The 12,434-nt window shown below is 40.9% G+C and overlaps 1 protein-coding gene across 3 annotated transcripts in view; it reads left to right on the top strand.

Annotated features, from left to right (window-relative positions):
• reep5 (receptor accessory protein 5) overlaps window positions 1–11,102 on the top strand; it is a 33,247-nt gene extending 22,145 nt beyond the window's left edge. Inside the window, exons 4-5 of one of the 3 annotated variants that reach the window (XR_013079193.1) lie at window positions 7,776–8,492; window positions 10,798–11,102. Coding sequence is in view for 2 of the 3 variants with exons in the window: in XM_076757441.1 (XP_076613556.1) it covers window positions 8,324–8,492; window positions 10,798–10,847 (219 nt within the window). In the remaining variant the exon portion in view is untranslated. Of the gene's footprint in view, window positions 1–3,713; window positions 8,493–10,797 lie in introns of those variants that run through there. The other 2 variants (XM_076757441.1, XM_076757443.1) reach the window with 2 other exon arrangements.
• The last annotated feature ends 1,332 nt before the right edge of the window (window positions 11,103–12,434 follow it).

Genomic DNA, 12,434 nt, shown 5'->3' with positions numbered 1-12,434 from the left:
AGTCGAAACAAAGCTGCATTAAAAGCAAACTATTTGCTCTTAATTTGGATAGTCTGGATAAACTGACAGCAGCCAAAGCCTCATACTATTCCTGAAACAGTGTAGCGTCACAACTGAATGAAACAGTGTTAGAGGGACAAGGACACATGGAATGAAAGTGAGTGCAATATTACTATGAAGGAATCAATGAAACATTTGGATGTTAGGCACCTCAATACCAAAACACAGGTTCTAGCCTGCTGCTAACACTGCTAATCGTGGTACCCCCCCTAACTGCAGAGTAGAAATAAATGCCTGTAACTTCAGGTCATGCTTTACAAGAACGCATTAGCTCCTATGAATATCAGAAATATATTATTCTAAATCAGACTGATCAGAATAATGTTGCACATATGACAATGCCAACATCACAAATATCATTTTCTGAATAACTCATGACAGAAAGTATTCAAAATAATATTGTGTTGTCTGTGTTACTTCGCTGTGCTCCTGGACATGCTTTTTATGATTTGTAGCTGTAATGTTGTAGAGTTGATTCTAGTTGTTTGTTCATTATGTGGAATTTATATAAAACCAACAAAGCATCTGAACAGGACTGAGCTATGTATTTGTGCAAAGCACAGGATGTCCTCAGAAATCATGTGTGTCCCAATGAGCTCTGATAAACCTCCACTCTCTTGTAGTCTTAATGGCCACTTTGGTAGTTACATGTGACACAAATACACACGACCAGAAAATACTTTAAGTGTGAGTATTGGGACACACCTGTTGAATGTTATTGGTAGATTCAGATTCACCACCTGTCCTGATTAAGTGAAATAATTCTATTACAGCCTATCCCAGAGTGTCTTCTCACAGGTTTAACCTCACTGGTATCATCTATGTCAGGCATAGCCTGAAGCTGCCCCGAAAAACTCCACCCTGTTGTGATGCTGTGCGGGGTAAAAAAAAAAGCTACTAACAAAGAAAGCTGTTGCTGGGACCCTCCAATAAACTAGCTGCTGATAATTGCAGTGTTCTTGAAGGCAAATTATGGGATGGGATTTATCAATGTAGTGTAACCCATTAAGGGCTTTGTATACAAGGAGGAGGACATTGAAATCATTTCTAAATGAACAGGAAGCCTGTGCAGAGCGGTTAAAACTGGACTAATTTTCAGCCGAGCTGCAGAGTTTTGAATGAGCTGAAGTCTCTGTTTTTCCTGTTTTGTTTTTTTTGGAGGCCATTAAACTGTGCATTACAATAATCAAGTTGGCTTGAAAAAAAAGAGGCATGAATCAGTTTTTCATCGTGTTTAAATTAGTAATGGTTATACTTGAGCAATGTTTAAAAGGTGGAAGTTTTCGTCACCTTGTTGATGTGGGACTTGAAGCTTAGATCTGAATCTAGCATAACACCAAGACAACCTCATATTTAATCCATGGAGTTAATTTCCCCAGATTGTTAAACAGAATTTCCCTTTTTGTTTTAGGGCCGACTAGTAGGATTCCAACTTTATCCTCATTTGACTTCAAGAAGTTATTGCCTATCCATTTATTTGTTGCCAAAAGATAGTAAGGAATGGAGTCTATATTTGCAGCATCAGCTTTTGCCTCAGCACAGAGTTTTATATCTTTCGTATAACTATGAAAACATACTTTGTGCTCTATAATGACATCACCAAGTGGGCAGCATGTGTAGTGAGAACAGTAATGGACCAAGGTGTTGTGGGATAAAGAAACCAAAGTTTCAAGCCACAAAGGAACAAAAATCAAATTCAACAGTGACCAATTGTTCAAGGAAAAATCTTCTTGAGAGAGTCCAAAAATGATCAGCTGGAGACAGGATTCTGAAGAGCAGAAAAGGCTTTATTGCCGGTAATAAGGAGAATGGTTCAGATATGCACAAGGTACAAACCCGACGATTCTGAGTTACACTGGTCAATGTTCTGCCTTATATCCAGTTTGGCAAGGGTTTGTCTCCGCCTCTGGGACCTCCTCTAATTTCTTTCTAAAGTCTGCATCTTTTACACCATTAGGTTGTCATTGGGCAGTTGACTTGCCTTAACAGTCTCCTCCTATTTTTAGCTGGTGTTGACCTCGTAACCGTGCAGCCTCAGGGCACACTTTTTCTTTTTCTCAAGATTTGTTCTAAATTAACCCATTATTTCTTAATTAATTGTTTCTCTCTTTCTTTCTTTCTTTCTTTTTTTTTTTTTTAAATTACACAATCTTTAATGGTACATGCATAATATAATGTTGTAAGTTCATAACATGCTACAATATGGTTATTGAGTGTATTTTAAGATTATATTAGATCATAGCAAGATTATAAGAACATGTTCTTCATCTGTAAAATCATGCTAAGTTTATAAGAACACTTCATTTATCAGCAATCACGCATCACACTTTCTGGAATCCCAAAACAGATGTCATGTTTCTTACACTCATGGTTTCCGTGACTGATGTAAAACTTTTTCCCTTTGATTTATGTTTTAACCCAGTTTAAAACACAGTCAGAAAGACCAACCAGCTGTTCAAGACAATTGATTAAGATACCATGGTCAATAGATTTAGACTCAAATTTTCCTTTATTGATCCCAATTTGAGAAATTCTTTTGTTGCAGCGGCAGGTTAAACATACACACAAACATAAAATATATACAATAAAGAATGAAAACTAAAGAAATAGAATGTTCTCAAAAAATATAACTAAGCATATAAACATGGAGTAACAGCAATTCTTAAAATATAACTAAGTATATAAACAAGAACAGCAATTGTTAAAAATATAACAAAGTATATCTAAATATATAGTTATATAGTATGTATTATAATATATAATAAATATTATATAATATTATCATAAGATAATAAAGATACAATATAACTGTTTATAAACAAGTATTAACAGCAGTTCTTAAGTGAGAGAGCGAGCCAGAGCTATATAAACTAGATACCAAAAAAAATATGTGCAAGTTGCAGATGACAAATAAATGTAAATAATAAGCAGTATGTGCAATATTGCAGTAGCGCAAATAATATATAACATTGAAATATTGGGATTTGTAAGGTTGGTAGAGATTAACCATTTAAATTACTGTTGTACAGTGTGGTGGCTCATGGCAGGAATGATTTCCTGACGCAGTCCTTGTGACAGCCAGCTGGAGTGGTCTATTGGAGAAGGACCTCTGCTGTCTGTCCATGAGGTAGCGAAGAGGGTTTATCCATAATGGATAACAGTCTGTCCAGTGTCCTCCTCCCCACCACCTCCTCAAAGGTGTTTAATTTGAAGCCAATAATGGAACCGGTCTTCCTGATCAGTTTGTTAGTCTGTTGGTGTCACCGGCTCCGATGCTGCTCCCCCAGCACACTGCAGCAAAGAAGAGTGCACTGGCAACAACTGGCAACGTCCTGTTCCTTCTGAAATCAATCACAATCCCCTTGGTCTTGGCCATGTTAAGCAGCAGGTGATTTCAACCAGACCATTCCACAAAATTGTCCACCACTGCTCTGTATTCCTCCTCTCGTCCATCCTTTATACACGCCATCACCATTGAGTTGTCTGAGAACTTCTGTAGGTGGCACAATGAGGAGTTGTACTGGAAGTCTGAGGTGTACAAGGTGAAGAGAAAAGGAGCCAAAACAGTCCCCTGTGATGCTCCTCTACTACTTTCCTCAGTCTCAGACAGAACATTGCCCAGTTGAACAAATTGTGGTCTGTCTGTCTGTCAGGTAGTCAGTAATCCAGGAGACAGTGGGCGCGTCGACTTCCGTCACCTGCAGCATCTCACCCAGGAGCAGCGGCTGAATGGTATTACATGCACTGGAGAAATCAAAGAAAGTGATCCTCACAGTACTGCCGCTACAATCCAGGTGAGAGTGGGCACGCTGCAGCAGGTGTATAATGGTGTCATCCACACCCAGATGGGATTGGTAGGTGAACTGTAGAAGGTCCAGTGATGATTTCACCTGCGGTCGGAGGTGGGTCAGGACCAGCCTCTCCAGCACCTCAATCATGATTGATGTAAGCGCAACGGGTCAGTAGTCATTGGGGCCAGATGGAGACTTCTTCTTCGGAACAGGAACCACGCAGGACGTCTTCCACCACACTGGGACTCTCTGCAGGCTCAGGCTCAGGTTGAAGAGGTGTCCCAGGATCACGGACAGCTGGCTGGCACAAGTCCTCAGGACTCTGGAACTAATGCCGTCAGGGCCAGCAGCCTTGCCTAAGCGCAGGGCACGCGTTCAGGCAGGGGATGGTGCTAGTGGAGTGGGTGCTGTGGGGGATGTGGGAGTTGAGTCCAAGGGAGGGATCACAAAGGGGGTTGCTGGGGTGGGGGGGGTTGGAAGGAGAAAGCTTGGGCAGATTGGGGTTATGGAGGCCATTGTGGATAATTGTGAGGTGTGAAGGGGTGGGGAAATGCAAAGCCAGTGTGAGCTGTGAGCTAAACCTGTTGAAAAAGTGGTTTAGCTCATTGGCCCTCTCAAAGCTGCCGGCTGCTGGTCTGTCTCTTGCCTTGAGCCCTGTGATCATTCATAGGAATTCCTTCATTCCTGTCCACACATTCTTCATTCTGTTCTGCTGGAGTTTAGCCTCCAGCTTCCTCCTGTAGGCATCTCTGCTCTGCCTCAGCTGTCCCTCAGCTCGTGCTGAACACTCCTCAGTTCTTTTTTGTCCCCTGACCTGAAAGCTTGTTTCTTCCTGTTTAGCAGACTTTTCAGTTAACTGGTGATCCAGGGCTGTTGTTGGAAAAGCAGCGTACAGTCTAGGTTGGCAGTATGGTCTGTTCACAGAATTTGATGTACTCTGTGACACACTCGTTCAGGCTGCAGATGTCCTCCCTCCAACACATTCCAGTCTGTTGTCTCAAAGCAGTCCTGCAGTGACTCATTAGCCTCCTGAGTCCATTAGGTTGCACTGTCAGTATTCCCACTGAGTCTTGACCACCGTGACAAGCTCGTCTGTCTTCTTTGCCAAGGAATTCATGTTTCCTGTGATGATTACCGGAATGGACAGTCTGTATCTTCATGCCTTGGCCCTCCGTTTGGCTCCGGCACTGCAGCCCTGACGTCACCTCTTCAGCTCATCCGGGACTTCAATCCTATCTCTGGGCAGCAGCGTGGGTTTACACAACGCGATCAGCTGCTCGCGTGTTTAGAGAATGCCCCCACTTCTCTCTGTACAACCCTCCGTTACGAAGAGTGCAAAAAGCAACAGTAGAGCAACCAAAAAAGTTGTAAAACTGTGCGCAAACATTGCGATACACTTACCAAAAGCACAGTTAACAGATAGAATAAAAAAGAACGGAAAAAAACACACTAAATGAACAAAAAACGAACGAAAACGACAGAGCTACTGCGACAGGCAGCCACTAAGAGCTGAGACCTTATTTTCATCAGAATTTAGTTGATAGTTATTTAAGTAAGAGTAGTTTCAGTGCTGTAGTATATATAACATGAGGTGCACAAGTTAGACTCAGTGAGCCCTCTAGAGCTCAACTAATGTAATACAGTTGAATTTTCCCATGGTTACGTGTTTTTTTTACAGAGTTCAGCAGCACATCAGCAGCAATGCTGGCTCTGATTGATTTCTTTGTACATAGTACAGTGAACTGTGAGCCCAGTTTTCTGCTGTTTTCTGTCTGCTGCTCAACAAATTCTCTTCCTCCCATCAACACCATTCTTGCATGCTTGGTAATCCCCAGTCAGAAAGGGTTTCTGACTTATGAGATGTGGGTTTACCAGTATTATTTCTGGCTAAGGATATCAGCAAAAAAAATGCAATCAAAGCAGTGAGCAAGCAGGAGAAGCGTCTGCTCTGTATGCCAGCAGGAAATAATTTTAGCCAGTCTACTGATCCTCTCTCCCACTGAAACCAGTCCACTCAGCCTCTCTGACCCACTGTAACCAGTGCAGTAAGATTCTCTGTCCCACTATAACCACTCCACCCAGCCTCTCTTTCCCACACTAACAAGTCCACTCAGCCTCTCTTTCCCACACTAACGAGTCCATTCTGCCTTTGTGTCCCATTGTAACCAGTCCACGTACCCTATCTATCTCACTAAAACCAGCCCATTTAGGTTCTCTGTCCAACTATAGCCAGTCCACTGAACCTCTCTCCCACTGTAACCAGTCCACTCAGCCTCTTTGTCCCACACAAAGACAATCTTTTTTATGCATTTCAGTCTGGATTTCATCCACACCACAGCACTGAGACTGTACTTATCAAAGTTTTAAATGTCATACATCTGAATAATGATGCTTCCAAAACCTCAGTCTTAGTATTATTAGATCTCAGTGCTGCCTTTGATACAGTTTGTTAATGACATACTTCTTGACAGACTGGAAAAGTGGGTGGGACTGACTGGCAATGTCCTACACTGGTTCAAATCCTATTTACAAGATAGAGACTACTTTGTGTTAATTGGTGAGCATGTGTCTGAACGAAAAAAGATGATGTGTGGGGTGCCACAAGGGTACATTCTCGGACCACTTTTCATTATCTACATGTTGCCTCTAGTTCAGATTATGAAGCATCATAATATTTCTTATCATACTTACACAGATGATACACAACTTTATATTTCGGTGTCATCACATGACTACAGTCCCTTGCTTTCACTGAGTGAGTATATTCATCAAATCAATGTGTGAATGTGCCAGAATTTTCTTCAGCTAGATGCGGATGAGACAGAAGTGATTGTATTTGGCCCCAAAAATGAAAGGTCAAAGATCAGTGCTCACCTTAACTCCATGTCACTGACAACAACAGATAAAGCCAGAAATCTTGGTGTAATTATTGATTCTGACCTGAATTTTAACAACCATTTAAAGCTCATTACCAAATCAGCCTACTACCACCTGAAAAATATAACCAGAATTAAGGGATGTCTGTCCAAACAAGACATGGCAAAACTTGTTCATGCATTCATTTTCAGTAGGTTGGACTATTGCAATGGAGTCTTTACTGGCCTAAACAAAAAAACAATTAGGCAACTACAGCTGATTCAAAATGCTGCTGCACGAGTCCTTACAAACACCAGAAAAGTGGACCATATCACACCAGTCCTCAGATCACTACATTGGCTTCCTGTGAGTCAAAGAATCGACTTTAAAATCTTACTGTTGGTCTACAAAGCATTAAATGGTCTAGGACCAAAATATATTCTAGATTTATTAACTCTATATGAAGTCTCCAGACCTCTCAGGTCATCAGGGATAGGTCTATTGTGTGTTCCCGGAATCAGAACCAAACAAAGTGAAGCAGCTTTCAGCTATTATGCTCCTCACCTGTAGAACAATCTCCCTGCACACCTGAGGTCTGCACCAACTGTCAGTTCATTTAAATCAGGGTTGAAAACATTATTATTTGCTACAGCTTTTACTTAAAGTAATCATTCTAAATGCTAAATTATTGTCTTTTACTGGCTTCTGTTTTTAATTTTCTTTTAAATGTATTTTATTTTGTATTTTAGGGCGGCAAGGTGGTGCAGCAGGTAGTGCACGTGCCTCACAGCAAGAAGGTCACCGGTTCGATCCCTGGGTCGGCCAGGGCCTTTCTGTGTGAAGTTTGCATGTTCTTCCCATGCATGCATGGGTTCTCTCTGGGCACTCCAGCTTCCTCCCACAAACCAAAAACATTCTCATTAGGTTAATTGGTGACTCTAAATTGTCCTTAGGTGTGAGTGTGAGCGTGAATGGTTGTCTGTCTCTATACGTTGTCCTGCAATCGACTGGCGACCGGTTCAGGGCGTACCCCGCCTCTCGCCCGTTGACAGCTGGGATAGGCTCCAGCCCCCCCGATAGTCGGTATAGAAAATGGAATGGAATTTTTATTTTATTTTTATCTTTCTATTCTCTTTCTAATTTCTTCTAATTTCTTTCTTTGAAATGTATTTTCTATTTATGATTTTAATGTATTTATATGCTTCTGTAAAGCACTTTGAATTGCCTTGTGTATGAATTGTGCTATACAAATAAATTTGCCTTTGCCTTTGCATTTTAACCAGTCCACTCAGCCTCTCCAGTCAGCCTCTAAGCCCCACTATAACAGTTCACTCAGCCTCTCTCCCCCACCATAATCAGTTCACTCAGCCCCACTGTAACAGTCCGTTCAGTCTCTGAGTCACACTCAGCCTGTCTGACTATGACCAGTCCACTCAGCTTCTCTGTCCCACAGTAACCAGTCCACTCAGGTTCTCTGTACCAGTATGACCAGTCCACTCAGCCTCACTTAACAAATTTACTCAGTGAGAATAGTGTCACCAGTGCAGCCTGTGATGTAACTGTAATGTTTGTGTCTTGTTCTGTTGTGATCAGAGAGCTCTTGTCTTCTTTCCCAGTGTGCCTTCTTGGTGTGGTGCATGGCTCCGACTCCCTCTAATGGATCAGTCCAGATTTATAACCGCATCATTCGACCGTTCTTCCTCAAGAATGAAGCCAAGATTGACGATGTGGTGAAAAACCTCAAGGACAAGGCATCAGAAGCTGCTGACAAGTTCAAAGATGAGGGTAAGTAAATCAACAGGTTTGTGTCGTGTTCACCATACATTACATATGTCAAACTCAAGGCCCGCAGGCCAAAACCAGCCTGCAATGGAATTATCTTTGGCCCGCATGATAATATCTAATTATTATTACAGCTGGCCCGCTGGTATATTGCACGCACCATTAGTGCTACAAGCCCCACAATGCACAGTCAGGGTTATCAGGGTTATCAGAACTCTCACTCTCGTCATGACCACGCAAAGCCAACTCAAACGTGCCACAGAATTTCACACAATCTATAATTCTGGAGAGGATGTGTCTGTTTTTTGTCACCTCTTCGTTGTGCTTCCTGATGCCAATTCTGTAGCCTGTAGCCTCTGCAATGCTAAGCCTTCCAAAAAAATGTAGCTTCAAGCTATTATCAAGGTTACTTCGGCTGCACTCGTGTTTCTTGGCTTTTTTGGTAAAATGTTTTAAGTCCTTCATCCCATTGTAGTCCGTAATGTCTCAGTCCCAGGACTTTGAAATAACAAGCAGGGGAAACAAAAAAAAAAAACACATTACTTACTGGACATCCAGCTAGCCAATTCCACTTAGCATGCATATTTGAGGAGAAGCTCCGTGTGTATGTCCTACCACGATTAGTAGTCTGCTGCAAAATGTTTAAATCTGGAAAGTCGGGTCCCAAATCCTTCACCCTTTTCTTGTTCACATCCGACCGACGCAAAAATGTTTCACGTAGAGAAACTATCGAGTTTTCCTTCACCACAATCACCATCCTTCCTTCACAGTCTCCGCGCTAGCCGTCTTTTCTCTTCCTGGAAGTAGTTTCAGCTGCGGTGCAGTGCTTGCTGATGGACATGACTGATTCAATGAATTGTCCAATGACGTTAAGATTGGAAAACAATGCCATTGGTCTTGGGGCACAGAGGTGCGAACTAGAAGTGAATTTTCATGCGCCACTGAGAAGCTGTCTCTGCTCATAAACAATAAAAAGTTTGATAGTTCTCATATACTCCATTATTACTGGCGTCCTTGACCTGGAGGAGGGCTTTATATCGAATGGCAAATCGCAAGTCTAGCCTAAAGTTGGACCCATTTAATGGTTGCTTGCAGTGTGGCGGGTACCACTACACCATTGCACAAGTAAAAACGCAATGTATTTTTGTTTATTTATTTCGTATTTGTTAAGTTTGATTGATTCATGGTTGATCTTGGTAGATATATAGAAGAGTCAATATTTCATGGGAGGAGTGGCGCCCTAGCGCCCTCTATTGACCAGCCGCCACTGGTCAACACAACACAACACAGCGTTGACACAATATTAACTTTTTGAAATTAATGTGTTGAACATGTTAGTAAAGAGTTTCTGGCCAACATTCACTCTCTTTTATTGTTATTTTTGGTCTCTACCAAGTCCTGAGGGAAATATCTGTCTCTTTAGCCATTATGTTCACCAGGTAATCCCCAACTGTTTGTCTGCTGTCTGACACTGAGCAGGTAGTGTGCAGTGGGCTTTTAAAGCTTTTTCTCTGAAAACAGCTACCCACTATGGCTGAAAACAAAGCTTTGAGAGTGGTGAGAGTGAATCAGAACAGTTGAGTTGTGGACCAGACAACTAATCAATGAGCTAAAATTCACTATAAAGCTCCACAAAGCCAAGGGGAGGTGAAGTTTTGATTGATTGTCCTCCGTAAGTTCATCACTATGTGCAACGTCTTTTCACATTGTCACAAATGTCATTTTAAAACAATTCTCTGTTTTCTGTCGTGCTCCTCTTTTAATTAGTGTGAAAGTGTGCAAGATACTGACTGTAAGAAAACAGGTGATCATGGAGGAAGTGTTCAGTTTACTTAAACTGAACACTTCCTCCATGATGCACACTTCCACAGCAAAAATTCCAACAGCACAACTGTTCTGTCATACTCACCACTCTGGTGAAAACACAATTTTTTTGCACATATACCTCTTCACATACTACTTCTTCTGTTCTTATTTGCTAAGTACTTGCAATTGATTGCTGAAGTTGTTGCCCCCGTGACCCAACTCTGGATAAGTGGTTGAAGATGAGATGAGATGAGATGAGATGAGATGATTGCAATTTAACTTTTTTGTTTGTTTTGAGTAAAGGTAAAGTCAAAGAAAGATTTCCTGCACAGATATTTCACATAAAAAACTTTCCATTGTATCAAAGTGTATTTTCCTTACTTTAACTAAGTAACCTAATATTAAATAAAGAGAATGCAAAGTAGAAGATTGGGTGTTTGTAGCTATCAGACCCATTTTAACAAAATAAGACACCTGACATTTGTGTCTAATTTGTCCACAGCCAAGAGAGCCACAGCAAACATCATGTTTGAGGAAAAGAAGAGCTCCTAAGGAGGCCTCCTGTCCTCACTGTCATCTCTGGAGCTGACTCTGTTACAGAAGAAATGTTGCCTTGCTTGTTTTTTAGAGATTGTGTTCAGTAAGTAACATTAATCTTCATCCAACCTATATTAGATGTTACATGTCACATGTATGCATTAAAGCCATTCCCCAGGTCAATTTACTGATTTAACTTTGCCTTCTTGTCAGATAATTGTACTCTCACCCGATACGCTTTGTGAACCAAATAAAAACAAATTTGCTGAAGTGGTTCTCTGATTTTGATTCTTTCAGTCTATTGGGTGCTGCAATTACAAAGCTTCTTTATAAGTTGATGTACTTTTTCATTTGCACACATTATAAAGTTTTCATTCATTAAAAGGAAAACAGGTTAAGTAAGGTTGTTTACAGGTACCTTCAAGTCAAGCATTTTTGACTTTTGGGAGTTTACAAAAGACCATGCCTGAAGATTATATCTAGATTTTTTTTTTTTTTTTTTTTTTTTGAACATTTATTCAAACAAGTTCCTTGACAATGAGTCTCACACACAGTTATACACAGAGATAATGTGTGTACATACAGTACCAGTCAAAAGTTTGGACACCCCTTCTCATTCAATGGTTTTTCTTTTTTTTTTTTTCTTCTTCATTGTAGATTAATACTGAAGACATGCAAACTATGAAGAAACACATATGGAATTAAGTAGTAAACAAAAAAGTGTTCAACAAACCAGAATATGTTTTATATTTTAGCGTCTTCAAAGTAGCCACCATTTCCTTTGATGACAGTTTTGCACAGTCTTGGCATTATCTCAGTCAGCTTCATGAGGTAGTCACCAGGAATGGTTTTCAATTAACAGGTGTGCCTTGTCGAGTTAATTTCTGGAATTTCTTCTTAATGTGTTTGAGACCATTAGTTGTGGTGTGCAGAGGTAGGGTTGGTTCAAAGGTCTATACAGTAAACAGCCCTATTTGATTACTGTTCTAATCTATATTATGGCAAGAACCACTCAACTAAATAAAGAGAAACGACAGTCCATCATTACAACATGAATGTCAGTCAATCCGTAAAACTTCAAGGACTTTGAATGTATCCTCAAGTGCAGTCGCAAAGACCATCACTACCACACTATGATGAAACTGGCTCTTAATAGGACCGCCACAGGAAAGGAAGACCAAGAATTACCTCTGCTGCAGAGTATACATTCATCAGAGTTACCAGCCTCAGAAATCGCAAATTAACAGCACCTCAGATTAGAACCCTGTAAGGAAAATTCTCCTTGTTTCTTGTTGAGAGTTGCTAATTCTCTGAAGAATTATAGACTTGGTGTGATGAATCAGGTCTCTTTAATACATGCAGCATGGAGGGAAGACTCATGCAGAGCGTTTTCTGCAGATCTCCACAATGTCTTGGCTTTTATACTGTTTGGCAACAAAAAGGACAACTGGTTGTCACATGCACCTGGTATTGGTAAATCAGTCCCTTAAAACAATGACCATTTGGGGGAGTGCACTCATCCTGTTTCCCAGGGTTCAAACTATACCATAATCGCACCTTAAACTTCCCCCCTCAATCCTGTTTCCTTCATTGAATGTCCTT

This window comes from Chaetodon auriga, chromosome 19 (assembly GCF_051107435.1).
Source record: "Chaetodon auriga isolate fChaAug3 chromosome 19, fChaAug3.hap1, whole genome shotgun sequence".
Lineage (NCBI taxonomy): Eukaryota > Metazoa > Chordata > Actinopteri > Chaetodontiformes > Chaetodontidae > Chaetodon > Chaetodon auriga.
This window is presented reverse-complemented; position numbering and strand designations above follow the sequence as displayed.